The 20,644-nt window shown below is 43.3% G+C and overlaps 1 protein-coding gene across 2 annotated transcripts in view; it reads right to left on the reverse strand.

Annotated features, from left to right (window-relative positions):
• The window catches only part of LOC100380625 (spectrin beta chain, non-erythrocytic 1), a 134,618-nt gene that overhangs the window by 55,759 nt on the left and 58,215 nt on the right, over positions 1–20,644 (reverse strand). For both annotated transcript variants that reach the window (XM_014154853.3, XM_014154852.3), the window contains 3 exons: positions 6,761–6,912; positions 1,086–1,259; positions 171–262 (listed from right to left, as the gene is read on the reverse strand). In XM_014154853.3, coding sequence (XP_014010328.2) covers positions 171–262; positions 1,086–1,259; positions 6,761–6,912 — 418 coding nt within the window. The remainder of the gene's footprint in view (positions 1–170; positions 263–1,085; positions 1,260–6,760; positions 6,913–20,644) is intronic.

Raw genomic sequence — 20,644 nt, forward strand, 5'->3', positions numbered from 1 at the left:
CTATATATGTTTTCACATATACCCTTGATGTTGTTGATATTTTAGATCACAATCTGTTGACCATAATGTGTTGGATTATTCTGCTGACTGTGCGTCAAGCTGTTGGTGCTGTGGTGATGCTGTAGTGGTGCTGTGGTGGTGGTGGTGCTGTTGGTGTTGTGGTCACTCACCCTGCAGTCTTCATCTGGCACCACAGCAGCAAGGCATCTTTAGCAGACTTCTTCTCCTTGTTGTCCTCTGTCTCCACTCTGATGTCCTGGATCTGAGAAGCACATACCCCAGAATAACAAAATGGTCAAACAGCACCAGCCATCATCAGGACACCAAGACCGAGACAACCACTATACACAGAGACCGAGACAACCACTATACACAGAGACCGAGACAACCACTATACACAGAGACCGAGACAACCACTATACACAGAGACCGAGACAACCACTATACACAGAGACCGAGACAACCACTATACACAGAGACCGAGACAACCACTATACACAGAGACCGAGACAACCACTATACACAGAGACCGAGACAACCACTATACACAGAGACCGAGACAACCACTATACACAGAGACCGAGACAACCACTATACACAGAGACCGAGACAACCACTATACACAGAGACCGAGACAACCACTATACACAGAGACCGAGAGAGAGAGAGAGATAATATATATATATATATATATATATATATATATATATATATATATATATATATATATATATATATATATATATATATATATATATATATATATATATATATATATGCGCACTTAGGCTGGCACACACACACATAGAACAAATATGTGCACACACACTGGAATGCACCCACCTTCATTGAGTGACAGGCACATAAACACCACCTCTCAGCACTTTCTCGATATACAAATAAACAAACGCAACCCACTTCCTGTCTTAGTTTGAGTGACATTGACCCACATCTGTGGATTTAAGTGCGATTTTTTTTATTACAATTTATAAAAATGTAATCCCTTTACCAACTGTGCTCTCTCATTTTATAATCAGCACATGCACGATACGTGAGTGAGTGAGTGTACTGGGTTGTCAGCTGACCTGGAAGCGGAGGATGATGGTCCAGATTAGGCCGAGGGTGAGGCGGTGGTTGCCGTCGACAATGTCGTGGGAGCCCATATTCTCCAGATGGACCCTCTGCTCCTTGAGGAACTGCAGGGCCTTGTCCACGTTCTCCAGGCAGTGGATACGCATGCGCCCCTTAGTGGGCTTGGGCTGCGGAGGGGAAAGAAAGAGAGACAGAGGTTGTACTAGCACAGTCTAATTACATTAGTGTCACTCATACCCTTCATATCTCTGGCGTTCTACTGCCAACAATGTAAATGGTTTGGTTTTGTGTATTTTGACTTGAGGCAGGACTCCCTGGGCTGATGACCTACTTAGCAGACTTCTTTAATCCTTGAGGAAGGCAGATTTAAGAATGTCTATACAAGAACAAAGTGATGTACATTATATGAGGACATATCTATGGGACTTCAGTGTGTGTGTGTGCAAATATATCATGTATTTTTATGTGTTACACTAAGTAATCCTAAAATGACCAAGAGGAAATGAGATCTCTGAAACGTCTGTCCTTCCAGACCTGTGATGCCATATGTAGAGAGACAGGTCATCCAGAGCTTCCCCAGGGTTAGAACCCATTTTCCAGGGGTCATGACCCAGGAAGTACTCAGGGCCTGGCCTTGTTGAGACAGCTGGAGAACACCAGTGGGTATCTCCTCTGTCTAACACAAATAACACCAGATCAGAGAGATACCCATCTGGCATTTTAATGTAGTGTTCTGTGGAGTGAACTCTTACACAGCATTCCTACGCTTCCTGAAACAGTTGAGAAATGGAGGCTGGCTTGAGTTGGGATCATTTTGCTGGACTCCATTGTACAGCATGTAGGCCACTCCGCCAGTCTTTCTATATCAAAGATCTCATTGATCATTTCTCCCTCTGCCTTCCCTTTCACTCCATCATAGCAAGCCTGCTTTTGAAATTCTTCCATTCTGTATTTTTTTTTGCCTCATTTCCTCGTAGCGGTCAAAAGAAGCTCAAATCTCAGAGTGAAGAGCTCATATTTTGAAGGGACAACAGTAGACTGCATTCACTGTGAGTGAGTTGAAACTGTGGTCAGATCTTTCTCACAGCAAAGACCCGTGAATGGCCTCAACGGAGGGCACGATCTACTGGATGTGGTAGGGGCTGTAGTCAGGCTTAATGGCATTTTGATTCCAGAGCTGTCTAGACGAGTCCATCAGAGAGCTGCCTTTCAAAAGCCACTGGTGGTGAAGGGAGGGGTGAGGGGAGAGTGAGCTAAAATGGGACATAGTTAATAAAACCCATCAGCGTCAACTTTGCTAAACCTCTTTTTTTTAGTGGCAATTCTGCAGTGATAATTGCTTCTCTCCCCTCCTTCAGCACAGCTGCTAAGCTGGAACATTTCATTGGCTCAGAGTGAAGTTTGCCCTCTGACGTCACATGCTGCTGCCACCACCACCACCACCACCACCACCGTGCTGATGTTTTGGTTTTGCCTTAATCTAACTCCAGTCTGTGCATAAGGTCTCCTAACCTAGCTTGGCCTCTAGCATTCAATTGTAAGCAGTCTGTGTGTGTATGTCTAACTGCATGCTAGAGCACATGCTTGGTGCGTTGAATGTATACAATTGGGTCTGCATCAGTGTGTTTGCGGTTCATGTAGGTTATAAACGTGTATGTCTGTGTTTGTCACATTTTGTATTTATTATGGACCCCATTAGTTCCTGCCAAGGCAGCAGCTACTCTTCCTGGGTTAAACACATTAAGGCATATCACACAACAACAGATACAATAAGATAGTACATCATGACATCATTAAGAAACTACATGACATCATTGAGGAACTACATATCTACAACACAACGTTTATAATACCACCATATAACAATATTAAAATATACTTGTGTGTAGAGTCTCTTCACAGTCTGCGTTGTTCCTGTTACGTTTATTTTTTATTTTTTTGTACAATACAAAACATACAAACAACAGCATGTAGATGCATACAGACGCACACAAACCGCGATGTTCCATAAGGTGTCGTTTTTTCAAATCAGATAAATGGCTCAATGTAGTACTGTGGGCCTTCCATGGTCTAGCACACAGACTTTGAAGAGACATCTGGTGGTATGTCTTGCGGGGTATGTATGGGTGTCTGAGCTGTGTGCTAGTTGTTTGAACAGACAGCTTGATGCTTTCAACATGTCAATACCTCTCACAAGGATAAGTAGTGATGCAGTCAGTCTGTCCTCTACTTTGAGCCAGGAGAGATTGACATGCATGTCATTGATGTTAGCTCTCTGTGTACATTTAAGGGCCAGCAGTGCTGCTCTGTTTACATTTACATTACATTTTAGTCATTTAGCAGACGCTCTTATCCAGAGCGACTTACAGTAGTGAATGCATACATTTCATTTCATCCGTGGGAATCGAACCCACAACCCTGGCGTTGCAAACACCATGCGTTGCAAACACCATGCTCTACCAACTGAGCTACAGGGAAGGCCTGTTCTGAGCCAACTGTAATTTGCCGATGTCCCTCTGTGGCACTTGACCAAATGACTGGGCCGCAGTCCAGGTGCGACAACACTAGGGCCTGTAGGACTTGTTTTGTTGATAACAATGTCAAAAAAGCGGAGCAGTGCTTTATTATGGTCAAATACCAATACAAACTAGGGAAGAATCTGTATAAAATGGTCCTCATAAAATAAATACCAGACACAGATGTTAACTGAACGATCCACCCAGGAAGCTGTTGCTTGAGCATTTCTATTGTACTAGGGTAAGATGAATTTATCACATTTTCAAATTTTGTTGCTCAAGCAACAGATGCCTGGATGGATCGTTCAGTGTAAGCCTCAATGAGGTTTCCATGAGAGACCACATGATCCCTGTAACCCAATCTGTGACCCAGTCTGAAACTCTAGCAGTGTAAAATCTCTACTTCTCTGCTCTGTCCTCAACTGAACTGCTCGCAACTAGGGTTGCAAAGGGAGGATATGTTACTCAAAGTTTACCAGTAAACTACTACATTTTTGGTATCTTTCAAGGATTTTATGTAATTTATCACAATACCCTTTCGGGTACTTCAGATTATTATAGGCGTCTGTAATTATCTCAGGCCCTTTGTGTGGACTGATCACGTCTAAAATAATTAATTAAAATAAACAATGACAAAGCTGATCCTAAATATAAACTATTAACTAAGTGAATACCGTTATTTTTTAATATGAGGATTTCAGCATGAAATATCCATAATTGTTTTTACACACTTATTTATTTTACTATTTGAATATGTATTTATTGTCAATGACTTGGCTCAAACTGGTTGCAGTTGTTAAAAAAAGTCAACAGTTGGAAGAGTTGCAAAATAATGGCATTGTTGATTAGATACTTTTTTTCAATAATTAGTCTATTTTCTCTTGAACCATATGGTCTATCTGACAAAAAATGAACACCACACTGCTCATTCCATGACAGACTGACCAGGTGAAAGCTATGATCCTTTATTGATGTCACTCGTTAAATCCACGTCAATCAGTGTAGATGAAGGGGAGGAGACAGGTTAAAGACAACTGAGACATGGATTGTGTGTCATTCAGAGAGTGAATGGGCAAGACAAAATATTTAAGTGCCTTTGAACGGGGTATGGTAGTAGGTGTCAGGAATACCAGTTTATGTCAAGAACTGCACCGTTGTTGGGTTTTTCAAGCTCAACAGTTTCCCGTGTTTTTCAAGACTGGTTCACCACCCAAAGGACATCCAGCCAACTTGACATACAACTGCGGGAAGCATTGGAGTCAACATTGGCCAGCATCCCTGTGGAACGCTTTCGACACCTTGTAGAGTCCATGACCTGATGAATTGAGGCTGTTCTGAGGTCAAAAGGGGTACAACTCAATATTTGGAAGGTTTTAAAAGTTATTCAAGTATTAATGACCCAAGTCACGATAGACTGCCATAGATTCAGTTAATTACAAAAATGACTAAAGATTCTGGTAACTTTGGTAAATTACTGGTAGGTTTGCAACCTTACTCATAACCTCTCCATAGTATCCACATATACACCATGACCTTGCCTTTACCAGGGCTGCTTTAAATATATTCTTTACCAGAGGTGGAGAGAGCAGTTAAGGTGTGCCTGGTTTTATAATGTTGAATCTGTGAGATATGATGAGGGAGTTATACTGCTGCACCATTATTAGAACACAGATAAGAGCAATATGAGTCACAACTATGACTACAAATACTCTTTCAAGTAGAAAAATATACACTGCATTCGGAAAGTATTCAGACCCACTTTTTCCACATTTTGAGACGTTACAATCTGATTATAAAATGTATTAAATAAATAAATATCCTTATCAATACCCCATAATGACAAAGTGAAAACAGGTTTTTAGAAATGTTTGCAAATTAATTAAAAACAAAAAAACTGAAATACCTTATTGACCTAAATATTTAGACCCTTTGCTATGAGACTCAAAATTGAGCTCAGGTGCATCTGGATTCCATTGATCATCCTTGATGTTTCTACAACTTGATTGGAGTCCACCTGTGGTAAATTCAATTGATTGGACATGATTTGGAAAGGTACACATCTGTCTATATAAGGTCCACAGTTGGCAACGCATGTCAGAGCAAAAACCAAGCCATGAGGTCGAAGGAATTATCTGTAGAGCTCCGAGAGGATTGTGTTGAGGCATCGATCTGGGGAAGGGTACCAAAACATTTCTGCAGCATTGGAGATCCCCAAGAACACAGTGGCCTCCATCATTCTTAAATGGAAGAAGTTTGTAACCACCAAGACTCTTCCTAGATCTGGCTGCCCGGCCAAACTAAGCAATCGGGGGAGAAGGGCCTTGGTCAGGGAGGTGACCAAGAACCCAATGGTCACTCTGACAGAGCTCCAGAGTTTCTCTGTGGAGATAGTTGTCCTTCTGGAAGGTTCTCCCATCTCTGCAGCACTCCACCAATCAGGCCTTTATGATAGAGTGGCCAGATGGAAGCCACTCTTCAGTAAAAGGCACACAACAGCCTGCTTGGAGTTTGCCAAAAGCCACCTAAAGGACTCTCAGACCATGAGAAAGAAGATTCTCTGATCTGATGAATCCAAGATTGAACTCTTTGGCCTGAATGCCAAGCATCACGTCTGGAGGAAACCTAACACCATTCCTACGGTGAAGCATGGTGGTGGCAGCATCATGCTGTGGGGATGTTTTTCAGCAGCAGGGACTGGGAGACTGGTCAGGATCGAGGGAATGATGAAAGGAGCAAAGTCAAGAGGGATCCTTGATGAAAACCTGCTCCAGAGTGCTCAGGACCTCAGACTGAGGTGAAGGTTCACCTGCCAATAGGACAACGACCCTAAACACACAGCCAAGACAACGAAAACTCGAAGCTCTAATTACTGCTTCAACTGAGTAAAAGGGTCTGAATACTTATATAAAAAAGTGATACCAGTTTTTCCATTGTTAATACATTTGCAAACAGCTTTGTCATTATGGGGTACTGTGTGTAGATTGATGAGGATTTTTTTTTAATCCATTTTAGAATAAGGCTGTAACGTAGCAAAATGTAGAAAAAGCGGTCTGAATACTTTCCAAATGCACTGTACGTGTACCCTGAAAAATAAGATAATTTTTTTAAGGTGAATTATTACTGTGTGTGACTGGGAAATCAGTCTAACGTACCAGTCTCTCCCCAGAGAGGACCTCCAGTAGTTTGATGAGCATGCGTCCATCTCTCAGGTCCATATAGAGGTCAGTGATCCTGCAGGACACTCTGGCTAGGTGGGAGTTGACCCACTTGGTGAAGGTCTTCTTCTGCACCGCCTCACGCTCATCTACAAGAAGGAGCAGAGAGAGATCAGGGGGTTAGTTTCACTTCTGCGTTCTATCATTGGATCATATTAACCAGGTTATCACCTGGGGGTATTTTACAGTTCAACTGACGTGTGCTCTTCTTTAGTCTCTCTGTCACACTCACACACACACACGTAACCGATGTGAAATGGCTAGTTAGTTAGCGGTGGTGCGCGCTAATAGCGTTTCAATCAGTGACGTCACTCGCTCTGAGACTTGAAGTAGGGTTTCCCCTTGCGTTGCAAGGGCCGCGGCTTTTGTGGCGCGATGGGTAACGATGCGTTGTGGGGTGTCAGTTGTTGATGTGTGCAAGGGTCCCTGGTTCGAGCCCGGGTTGGGGCAAAGAGAGGGACGGAACCTACACCGTTACACACACACACACACACACACACACACACACACACACACAAAATGTAGATTCTAAAGTTAAACACTCCAGGTGTGTGGCTAACAGAGTAGAACGTGAGGGTTTGCAGGCCTCTCGACAGAAACAGCATGTTCCTCTCCTTCTTCCTGTTTATGCCAGGTGTCCCCGGTTGTTCGACTGGCTGTGGGCCTTTGCTACTGTTCATCTTTTGATGAAAACCTACACCAAGGTCGTCACTGTTCTGGAATAACTGTGTAGGGTGTAGCTTCCTATGTCTAAGAGGTACAAAGTAGCTAGCTTTCACAGAAAGACAGACAAGTACTGTAAATATCAACATTTCACGGGCTAGGTAAGTGTTTAGTAAACATTTGTATTTGCATTTATCATCGATCGCCATTAGCTGCTGCCAAGGCACCAGCTACTCTTCCTGGGGTCCATAAAAATTAAGGCAGTTTAGACAATTTTAAAAACATTCCAATACATTCACAACACACTGTGTGCCCTCAGGCCCCTACTCTACCACTAATCTACAGAACAAAATCCATGTGTACGTGTGTCTGGTGCGTATGCTATCTTGTGTGTGCATGCATGTGTCTGTGCCCATGTTTGTGTTGCTTCACAGTCCCCGCTGTTCCATAAGGTGTATTTTTATGTTTTTGAAATCTAATTATACTGCTTGCATCAGTTACTTGATGTGGAATAGAGTTCCATGTAGTCATAGCTCTATGTAGTACCGTGCGCCTCCCATAGTCTGTTCTGGACTTGGGGACTGTGTAGAGACCTCTTGTTGCATGTCTTGTGGGGTATGCATGGGTGTCCGAGCTGTGCGCCAGTAGTTCAAACAGACAGCTCCTTGCATTCAACATGTCAATACCTCTCATAAATACAAGCAGTGATGAAGTCAATCTCTCCTCCACTTTCAGCCAGGAGAGATTGACATGCATATTATTAATATTAGCTCTCTGTGTACATCCAAGAGCCAGCCGTGATGCCCTGTTCTGAGCCAATTGCAATTTTCCAAACATACTTCAATACTTATTCGTTTAGGCCATCTTTAAATAGCCAGTCTTGTTTGTGCAAGCTAAATGTTGTTAGCATAGCTGGTGCTATTCTCACAGGATGACAATATCCTAACATATACTGAACAAAAATATAAAACAACATGCAACAATTTCACATAAGGAAATCTGTCAAGTGAAATAAATTCAGGTCCTAATCTATGGATTTTACATGATTGGGAATACAGATATGCATCTGTTGGTCATAGGCACCTAAAAAATAGGTAGGGATCAGGAAACCAGTCAGTATCTGGTGTGACCACCATTTGCCTCATCCTTCACATTGAGGTGATCAGGCTGTTGATTGTCGCCTGTGGAATGTTGTCCAACTCCTCTTCAATGGCTGTGCGAAGTTTCTGGATATTGGTGGGAACTGGAACACGCTGTTGTCCACGTAGATGCAGAGGATCCCAAACATGCTCAATGGGTGACATGTCCGGTGAGTATGCAGGCCATGGAAGAACTGGGACATTTTCAGTTTCCAGGAATTGTCTACAGATGGGGCTGTGCATTATCATATTGAAACATGAGGTGACGACGGTACAACAATGGGCCTCAGGATCTCGTCCCTTGTATCTCTTTGCATTTAATTGCCATCGACAAAAAGCAATTGTTTTCATTGTCCGTAGCTTATACCTGCCTATACCATAACCCTCTGTGACCATGGTGCACTCTGTTCATAACATTGACATCAGCAAACCGCTCGCCCACACAACACCATAAACGCGGTCTGCGGTTGTGAGGCCGGTTGGACATATTGTCAAATTTTCTAAAACGACATTGGAGGCGGCTTATGGTAGAGAAATGAAATTTAAATTCTCTGGCAACAGCTTTGGTTGACATTCCTGCAGTCAGCATGCCAATTGCACACTCCCTCAAAACATCTGTGGCATTGTGTTGTGTTACAAAACTGAATGGCCTTATTGTCCCATGCACAAGGTGCACCTGTGTAATGATCATGCTGTTTGATCAGCTTCTTGATATGACACACCGGTCAGGTGGATGGATTACCTTGGCAAAGGAGAAATGCTCACTAACAAGGATGTAAGCAAATTTGTGCCCAACATCTCAGAGAAATCTGTTTTTTGTGCATATATACATTTTCTGGGATCTTTAATTTCAGCTCATGAAACATGGAACCAACACTACATGTTGCTTTTATATTCAGTGTAAATGGCCGACTGCACATACTGTAGGCTAAATGACACAGCAAGATGGCGCCGACAGACATAGCAGCTTTGCTTTGTTAGATTACTTGTTAGATATCACTGCATGGTCGGAACTAGAAGCACAAGCATTTCGCTACACTTGCATTAACATCTGCTAACCATGTGTATGTGACCAATAAAATTTGATTTGATTTGCTTCTTGCTCCTAAGCAAGAAGCGTGTGTGTTATTTCTTAAATTATTATTCCAGAAAGTGTGTGTTATTACATACAGCCGGAAATAACTTCTGGATATCAGAGCGGCTGTAACTCACCAGCATTACGTCCAGGAATAAGACTTTCCCCGAATTGGATCTTTTATTCGTACCCCCCAGGGCAATTGAACTTATCCCAGAGGCTGCTCCATGACGCCGCCGGCGGAGAAGAGGTATTTCTGAGAGGACTTCTAGTCAGACTCAGGAGGCGTGCAAACCATCCACCGCTTCTGAGTATATTACTTGCTAATGTTCAGTCTCTGGACAACAAAGTAGACAAGCTCAGGGTGAGGATCTCCTTCCATAGAGACATTAGGGACTGTAACATACTCGGTTTCACGGAATCACGGCTCTCTCTGGATATACTGTCCCCGTCCAAACAGCCAGCTGGGTTCTCAGTGCCTCGTGCAGACAGGAATAAAGAACTCTCCGGGAAGAAGAAAGGCGGAGGTGATTGAGATAACGTACAGAAACTCAAGTCCTTTTGTTCACCCGACATAGAATACCTCACTATCAAAGGCCGACAGTATTACCTCCTAAGATAATTCTCTTTGGTTATAGTCACAGCTGTGTATATTCCCCGTTAAACTGATACCACAACGGCCCTCGAGGAACTACACTGGACTTTGTGCAAACTGGAAACCACATATCCTGATGCCGCATTTATTGTACCTGGGGATTTTAACAAAGTAAATTTGAGGAAAACACCACCAAAGTTCTATCAACACATTGACTGTAGTATTCGCGTTGCTAAAACACTCGACCACTTCTACTCCAACGTCTGGGATGCCTACAAGGCCCTCCCCTGCCCTCCCTTTGGCAAATCAGATCATGACTCCATTTTGCTCATCTCTTCCTATTAGGCAGAAACTCAAACAGGAAGTACCCGTGCTAAGGTCTATTCAACGCTGGTCTAACTAATCGAAATCCATGCTTCAAGATTGTTTTGACCATGCCGACTGGGATATTACATTATCCGGGTAGCCTCTAAGAATAACATCAATGTATACACTGACACGGTGTATATAAGAAACCGTGGATAGCAGCATTCGCACAAAACGGAAAGCGCGAACCACCGCATTTAACCACGGCAAGGTGACTGGGATATGGTTGAATACAAATAGCATAGTTATTCCCTCTGTAAGGCCAAACCTCAGTACAGTCACAAAGCGGAGTCGCAATTCAAAAGCTCAGACACAAGACGTATGTAGCAGGGTCTACAGTCAATCATGGATTACAAAGGGAAAACCAGCCACGTCGAATACCGACATCTTGCTCCCAGAAAAGCAAAACACCATCTTCGCCCAATTTGAGGATAACACAGCGCCACCGACGCGACTCGCTCCCAAGGACTGTGGGCTCTCGTTCTCCATGGCCGACGTGAGTAAGACATTTAAACATGTAAACCCTCTCAAGGCTACCGGCCCAGACGGCATCCCTAGTTGCGTCGTCAGAGCATGTGCCGGCCAGCTGGCTGGAGTGTTTACGGACATATTCAATCTCTCCCTATCCCAGTCTGCTGTCCCCACATGCTTCAACATGTCCACCATTGTTCCTGTACCCAAGAAAGCAAAGATAACTGAACTAAATGACTATTGCCCCGTAGCATTCACTTCAGTCATCATGAAGTGCTTTGAGAGGCTAGTTAAGGATCATATAACCTCTACCCGACACCCTAGACCCACTTCAAATTGCATACCGCCCCAATAGATCCACAGACGACGCAATCGCCATCGCACTGCACACTGCCCTATCCCATCTGGACAAGAGGAATACCTATGTAAGAATGCTGTTCATTGACTATAGCTAAGCCTTCGACACCATAGTACCCTCTAAGCATCATTAAGCTCGGGGTCCTGGGCCTGAACCCCGGCCTGTGCAACTCTGTTTTGGACTTCCTGACGGGCCGACCCCTATGTGGTGAAGGTAGGAAACAACACCTCCACTTCGCTGATCCTCAACACATGGGGCCCTACAAGGGTGCGTGCTCAGCCCCCTGCTGTACTCCCTGGTCACCCATGAATGCGTGGCCACGCATGCCTCCAACTCAAATCAAAGTTTACAGACGACAACAGTTTTAGGCCTGATTACCAACAGTGACGAGACAACCTGTAGGGTGGTGGTGAGCGCCCTGGTGGAGTGGTGCCAGGAAAATAACCTCGCCCTCAACGTCAACAAAACGAAGGAGCTGATCGTGGACTTCAGGAAACAGCAGAGGGAGCACGCCCCAATCCACATTGACAGGACCGCAGTGGAGAAGGTGAAAAGCTTAAAGTTCCTCGGCGTACACGTCTCCAACTATCTGAAATGGTCCACCCACACAGACAGTGTGATGAAGAAGGAGCAACAGCGCCTCTTCAACCTCAGGAGGCTGAAGAAATTTGGCTTAGCTCTTAAGACCCTCACAAACGTTTACAGATGCACAATTAAGAGCATCCTGTCGGGCTGTATCACCGCCTAATAAGGTAACTGCGTCGCCCACAACCGCAGGGCTCTCCAGAGAGTGGTGCGCTTTGCCCAACGCACCACCGTGGGCACACTGCCTGCCTTCCAGGACACCTACAGCACCTGATGTCACAGGAAGGCCAAAGGACAACAACCACCCGAACCACGGCCTGTTCACCCCGCTACCATCCAGAAGGCGAGGTCAGTACAGGTGCATCACAGCTGGGACCGAGAGACTGAAAAACAGCTTCTATCTCAAGGCCATCAGACTGTTCAATAGCCATCACTAGCCGGCTACCACCCGGTTACTCAACCTTACACCATAAAGGCTGCTGCCCTATATACAAAGACATGGAATCAGTGGCCACTTGAATAACTGTTTACTTACTGCTTAGCTCACATGTATATACTGTATTCTATTCTACTGTATTTCAGTCAACGCCACTGCGACATTACTCATCCTAATGTTTATACAGTACCAGTAAAAAGTTTGGACACCTACTCATTCAAGGTTTTTTTAAAACTATTTTCTACATTGTAGAATAACAGTGAAGACATCAACACTATGAAATAACACATATGGAATCATGTAGTAACCAAAAAAGTGTTAAACAAATCAAAATATATTTTATATTTGAGATTCTTAAAAGTAGCAACCCTTTGCCGTGACAGCTTTGCACACTCTTGGCATTCTCTCAACCAGCTTCATGAGGTAATCACCTGGAATGCATTTCAATTAACAGGTGTGCCTTGTTAAAAGTGAATTTGTGGAATTTCTTTCCTTCTTAATGCATTTGAGGCAATCAGTTGTGTTGTGACAAGGTAAGGGTGGTATACAGAAGATACCCTATTTGGTAAAATACCCAGTCCATATTATGGCAAGAACAGCTCAATTAAGCAAAGAGAATCAACAATCAATCATGACTTTAGACATGAAGGTCAGTCAACGTGGAAAATGTCAAGAACTCTTCAAGTGCTGTCGCAAAAGCCATCACGTGCTATGATGAAACTAGCTCTCATGAGGACCGCCACAAGAAAGGAAGACCCAGAGTTACCTCTGCTGCAGAGAATAAGTTCATTGGAGTTACCAGCCTAAGAAATTGCAGCCCAAATAAATGCTTCACAGAGTTCAAGAAACAGACACATCTTAACATCAACTGTTCAGAGAAGACCGTGAATCAGGCCTTCATGGTCGAATTGCGGCAAAAAAGCCACTACTAAAGGACACCAATAATAAGGCTTGCTTGGGCCAAGAAACACGAGCAAAGGACATTAGACCAGTGGAAATCTGTTTTTTGGTCTGACGAGTCAAAATGTGAGATTTTTGGTTCCAACCGCCATGTCTTTGTGAGACGCAGAGTAGGTGAACGGATGATCTCCGCATGTGTGGTTCCCACTGTGACGCATGGAGGAGATTTGATGGTGCTTTGCTGGTGAAACCGTCTGTGATTTATTTAGAATTCAAGGCACACTTAACCAGCATGGCTACCACAGCATTCTGCAGCGATACGCCATCCCATCTGGATTGCGCTTAGTGGGACTATCATTTGTTTTTCAACAGGACAATGACCCAACACAGCTCCAGGCTGTGTAAGGGCTATTTGACCAAGAAGGAGAGTGATGGAGTGCTGCATCAGATGACCTGGCCTCCACAATCATCCGACCTCAACCCATTTGAGATGGTTTGGGATGAGTTGGATCATAGAGTGAAGGAAAAGCAGCCAACAAGTGCTCAGCAAATATGGGAACTCCTTCAAGACTGTTGGAAAAGCATTCCAGGTGAAGCTGGTTGAGAGAATGCCAAGAGTGTATAAAGCTGTCATCAAGGCAAAGGGTGGATAATTTGAAGAATCTCAAACTACATGATTCCATGTGTGTTATTTCATAGTTTTAATGTCTTCACTATTATTCTACAATGTAGAAAATAGTACAAATAAAGAAAAACACTGGAATGAGTAGGTGTTTCAAAACTTGACTGGTACTGTATATTTCTTAACTCCATTATTTTACTTTGGATTTGTCTGTATTGTTGTGAATTGTTAGATACTACTGCACAGTTGGAGCTAGGAACACAAGCATTGCGCTACACCCTCAAGAACATCAGCTAAATATGTGTATGTGACCAATAAAATGTGATTTTTACATATACGCTGGTCTAATGTGAGTTAGCTGTGCCTCATACTGTAGGCCTACTGTACGTGCCATTTGCTGTTAGTGGTTAGCGGTGTTAGCTGGTCATGTTCTCACAGGGTTGTTCTAATTTAGTGTTCCCATGCAGGACGGGTGGTCTAGCTTCTCACCCTACTGCAGAGCCCATAAACATCAGTCACTGGGCCAAGAGAACCAGCCGCACCGGTCAGCCCATACCTGCTGCATTAGCCATACACGTCGTCATCACACACACACAGCTTTGCAAGCTATTCCTCATATGATCTCAAAGCCTTTTGCCATGGAAATCTGGCTTTGAGAGGAAGTTTCACAACCTCCCTCCATCAGGGTGGGTCTCCTTCTCGCAGACTGTAAGAAACGACACCCGTTAACAATGTGCACTGATGCACTCTCCCCTCCAGCTCCAGGCCAGCCATTAGCTCAGAGGACATTGTGACATCACAGCGTGACCAGACTGCTAATATAGCATGTAGGTTAAACCCTGGTGCCAAACAGCTCGCTCCATCTAGGCTACGTCTTCACAGGACTGTCCAACGGCCTGACAGCCTGGTCCCAGAGATAGTGCCGCAGGTCCTCTTGTGGCTTTCATGAGTCGCAGTGCCCAGCGAGCAGGGCAGAGGCAGAGAGACAGAGAGAGCAGTGTGTCCCATTGTGGAGGCCCAGTCAGAGGTAGATGGAGGCAGGGAGACAGAGGGAGCTGTGTGGGGCCCAGTCAGAGCAGCACAGAGACAATGCAGACAGTGTTCTCCACCATGACATGCAAAGCTGCATCTGACTGCATCAGGCCTTATCACTGACTGGGCTAACTAGCTAACTAACGGCTCCTTCACTGGGACACTGTGCTGCATGTTTAGATCATGGCTGTGTGTGGTTAGGCTGGTTAACCCAGAACTAAAAGGCTTGCATAATTGGGTCAGATGCTCAGTTAAGTTCTGGGACCATAATGTTAACAGAGGAGATTTAAATCTAGTCAGTTGCACAACTGAATACATTCAACCAAAATGTGTCTTCCACATTTAACCCAACCCCTCTGAATTAGAGATAACCGGGGGGCTGCCTTAAATCGACCTCCCCTTCCGAAATTCAAAAGATACTACACACTGAGAAATTGTGATTTGTCCAAATAACCAGTGACGAAAAACCCAAGCACCACAACTAATGCTGCTGAACTCCATTTGTACCGTGACATATCTACAGTACAATTTATGTTTATGTAGTCTGTTCACAAGAGATTAGGCTATTCATAGGCTTAGCGGAGTTCCCATCAACCGGATGCATCCAGTTTTCAGGGATACAGCGAATTCAACTTCGCTTCCTTTTCTGCTGAAAACCGGATGTGGGAACTCTGCTCAGGATTTTTCTTTTACGCCTGCTATGTTAGGTTTGGCAAGTCATGACTTTGTGAATCAGGAAAACAGCTTTGGAAATCAGGAAGGGACTAGATAAGCTCAGCATCACATAATATTCCAAATAAAAGTATCAAGGACCAGAATCAAAGGTAACTTCAATAACAAAACAAAGTAAAATAGTTCATTCACATTACACATTTTGCTGTGTGACACATGACCCTGTGTGCCGGTCAAGGTTGTAATTACACATTTTGACACAATCAGTTGCAGTACAAAAGGGCATACATCTAAAATAAATGTGTGTTCTTAATGAAGCTGAGATAGAGACAGATGGAGAATATGGGTGGAGCTAGACATGTCCTGAGTGTCTGTAAACAGGGTTTCCTGCAGGGCAGAGCATCTGGCCCAGAACAGAACACAGGAAGGGGAAACCTTCGCTCAACAGATGTACATATACACACACATACGGTTGCACATGCTCAGGCGCACACACACAAACACAAGCTCGCACACGCTCAAGTGTGCACACACGCACAATAACTCCTTATCTCAACCTGCAGCTGAGCTCTGGCCCTGCAGAGTACAAACCGTAACCCCTCTGACCCCAATCACAACACAGGTCTACCAAACTATCAGGACTGCTGACCAGACCACAATCTGTAGACAACCACTCTGTACGGCATCCTGATCACAGAACTGTGTGCGCAATGTCAACTACTTACATAAAAATCGACTGAAAAATACCTAAAAGGTGAAATGCTAAGTCCTCCTATTAGTATGCCAATACTAGCTGTTTTATTACATGTGACTGTTGACAGGCAGTGGGGGGGACAATGAATACTGTGATAGCAACAATGAATAGCCTGGACTCAGACTAGATGTAAAATAGTAAATGAAAATCCAGGACACTGAAATTAGTTGATATTTTACATTTGTTATGGTTACATAGGGCAGAAGGTTACTGAAGGCAAAAACGGGGTCATTGGGTGGGCGCCACAAAGCTAACTTTAGCCCCAAAGCTAACGTTAGCCACAAGAAATTTGAATTCTTAATGCAAATTCCCAACTTATCATACAAATTGCAATTCGTAACGTATCATCCAAATTGTAATACGTAAGATATCATCCAAATTGTAATTCGTGCCATATCATACGAAATGGATGATGAACATCCACAAATTAACACATACTAATTTGAGGGTCCCGGATTTGTCTACTATGTTACACCTACCACCGAGTCCAGGTCGAAATGAATATAGGGGAAACACTGAATAGCAATAGCAATGCAATTTCAAACTATCAGGCCTGGAAGCAGGGCTCTACATTTTTTTTAAATGCCATTAGTAGCACTGTTGCTCCCAACTTTAGAAAGTTAGGAGCACCACATGAAGTTTAGGAGCACCAGAAAATAAAATATATGTTTTGAATTGATTAAGATACAGCCTATATGAATTCTAGCTACTTTTGAAGCACATGTGCTGTAACACTGTAAAGACAGTTTATTATAAAAGCTAAAATCTGGATACACCAGTCATCGAAATTACAAAGCCATTTGTGGAATATTATCTTTCTACATTGTGTAAAAGCACAATATTCCAATTGAGATGCATTACATTGAAAAGTGTACAAGGTCTCATTAGAAACATCAGGTTTGTGATGAGGTACAAGGGATCGGTCATTCATTCTTTGCTGTGATCATTGATCTCCTAAAGAAGCTATCCTGTTTCCTTTCCGGCGCCGGCGACCATTACAGGAAGATACAAATGTTGTGCCGATAATAAATAGGTTACATCTTTTAATCTGGTTGGTCTAGAAGCAAGCCATTTTTGCTGTAGTAATGGTGCAACCATGAAGCTAACGAATCTGAACGCGCTTGTTTCTCAAGGGCACTCGAAAACAACGGTACAGCAAAGACTTATCACACAGTGCTCCCAAAATAAAACTGTTGGTCGCACAGCAAAATATTTGGTAGCATGTGACCAAAATGGTGGCACTTTAGAGCCCTGCCTGGAAAAGATGTGGCCTTAGGTACTAGAGCAAAAGAAAAGGACTAGGAAAGAGAGATAAAAGACAAAATGACAGAGATGGATATTGTCACATCTCTCTGGTTCCTCAGTAAATGGTTGTGGGATGTGTCTGTGCAGACACCGACTGTAAAAAAGAGGCCTCTGCAGGGCCTCAGGTGAGTGAATAATGACAATCGCTGTGAAATGGATCCAAAATGGACTGAGGTAATTAACTACGGAAAAGGACATCCAAGTCCAAGGTCCCCAATTCCAAACAGGTGTCAAACGAAGAGAGACAATGCAGACAAAACAGGAGATCTCTGTCTCTGTTTAATGACACGTCTTTCAGGGACACCGGATGAGTTTGGATACATTTGGTGGGTGGGGGTTCCCGGATGGTGATGACTCGAAAAACTAGTAATCTGAGCCAAATATTTCATCACAGGGACATTTAGCAGAGTCCACCTGGCCATACGAGGACTTACTTCCTGCTCTCAGAGCTCAGTGGAGCACAACTAAGGAGATTTTAACGGGAGGAGGTTACACAGTCAAGATGAGGTGTTAGATTAGTGATGCAGAGAAGTGTGAAAGGATTTAAAGTAAAGTCGGTGAGCTAAGAAGAGCGAAAGAAACTGCAGTGGGGGAAAATGGAAAAGGTTGTTGGTCGCCAAAACTCTAAAAAGCTGTAACTGAAAATCGAAAGAACACAGACCAGGCCTCTGGGAATGAGATGGAACAATTCTATTTTAGCCTAATGCAATTGCTTGCTTACCCTATAAAATGAAATTAAAATCATAAAATACTTATTGTATAAGCCTGTTTGTAGAGGCAGTAACAGAAAAGGCTAGCCCACTGTGCTGATTGGCTACAAAGGAATTCATTCTGCTAGATAATCAAAACTCCCAAGTCTCAACATCAGGAGAGGAGTCTTAAATTACTCTCTGTGGCTTATCAATAATGCTGAACCAACAGCAGGGGCTATTTACAGAGTGGCTTTAACACACTGCCTGTGTGTGTGTGTGTGTGGCTAATAACAATAATACTACTACTACTACTAATAATAATAATAAACAAAAGCTGCCTCTGGCCAGGCTGGGGTGTGGCCACATTGCTGAGACCGTGCCAGGATATCTAGCTAGTACCTACTCCTCTCTCCATGTTCTGCCCACACAGTATCTCTGGTGCTGAGAAACCTGACACAATGAGAGAAGGGAATGTACGGTACAGACCATGTGTCACTTTCACCCTCAGACCAAAATAACTGAACAAATTACATTTCTCCCTTTTTCCAGAAACATACGTCTTCCTCTCTCTCTGGCGGGACGACATTCTGCCCGTCTGTCCAATGATACTGACGCCTGGAGCAGCTCTCTGCCACGGTTTGTTAGGGGACAACCAGGCAAACGGTGACCCCCGGATAACCCAGTCACAGGAAAACACTGTCACATTGTGTCTCACTCACCAGAATACAGAGCTAATCAACACTGCATTGTTTCATTTAACAGCAGTCTGTAGGCTACTGCAGCCAAATGTAATATGCCTTTATGACCTTTCCTGAATAATGATGCCAATACCTATTAAATGAGCTGGCGAAATCAGGATCTGTATCCTAGAATGAACTCTTTCTCTAGGCATGCTACCACCGTAATCCTGGGGCAAAGAGTGCCATAGCCTATTAGTGTCCCATTCATCTAGAATCTAGACCAGTGGTGTCAAACATACTGCCGCGAGGGCATCCAATCCGTTCCACGGTGGTTTGAGTAATAAAATAAACAATTGTTATATGTGTATAAATGATAATGGACCTACATTCATACAGTTCCTGGACTGTGTCCAGCTCGCTTTTAATCACTGACATGAAAGCTAGATAGCCCGGGAACATCGAAAATAGTATAACCTCTTGAGCGTCTCGTCCCGTAAGCGGTATCAACATCCAGCGAAAAACTCCTAGCGACATTAGCATAACGAAATTTAATATATATATTTTTTCAAATATAGGACTGTCTCATATCGTTTTATAGATACACCTCTCCTGAATCGACCCACGTCGTCCGATTTCAAAAAGGTTTTACAGGAAAAGCAAAACATTAGATTATGTTAGAGGAGTACATGGTAAAAGTAGTAACATAGCCATTTTCCGACCAACCACATGCATCACAAATAACCAAAAAACAGCTAAATGCAGCACTAACCTTGTACAAACTTCATCAGATGACACACCTAGGACATCATGTTACACAATGCATGCATTCTTTTGTTCAATAAAGTTCATATTTATATATAAAAACAGCATTTTACATCGGCGTCTGACGTTGACTAACTATTTTCCCTCAAATGCATCCCGGGAAACAGTGCTACAATTTACTGAATTACTATTCGAAAACATTTTTAAAATGTAATATTGTCATTCTAAGATTTATAGATGAATATCTCTTGAAAGCACCTGTCATACCAGATTTAAAAATAACTTTACTGGGTAATCACACTTTGCGATAAAAGGGGATGCGATACTCAGAAAATGAGCTGGTAAATACAGCTCGGCGCCATCTTGGAACAATCGCATATCACATCTAATCTTGTATACTATTGTCAATAATCCCTTACCTTCAGTTGTCTTCATCAGAAAGCACTTCCAGGAATCCCAGGTCCACAACAAATGTATTTTCGGTCGAAAAAGTCCATCCTTTATGTTCCATTAGCTTGCTGTTGTTAGCGCGTCTGAAGGCTGTATCCAAATGCTCCATCGGGCGCGGGACAGCGGTTTCGAAAAATAAAATTTTTCCCCCATTTAGGTTCGTTCAAACATGTCAAACGTTGTATAACATAAATCTTCAGGGCCTGTTTCAACAAGAGAGCCAATAAGATTCGAGGGGGACGATTGTATTGTGTTTCAAAACGT

The sequence above is a fragment of the Salmo salar genome, chromosome 18 (assembly GCF_965601325.2).
Source record: "Salmo salar chromosome 18, fSalSal1, whole genome shotgun sequence".
Lineage (NCBI taxonomy): Eukaryota > Metazoa > Chordata > Actinopteri > Salmoniformes > Salmonidae > Salmo > Salmo salar.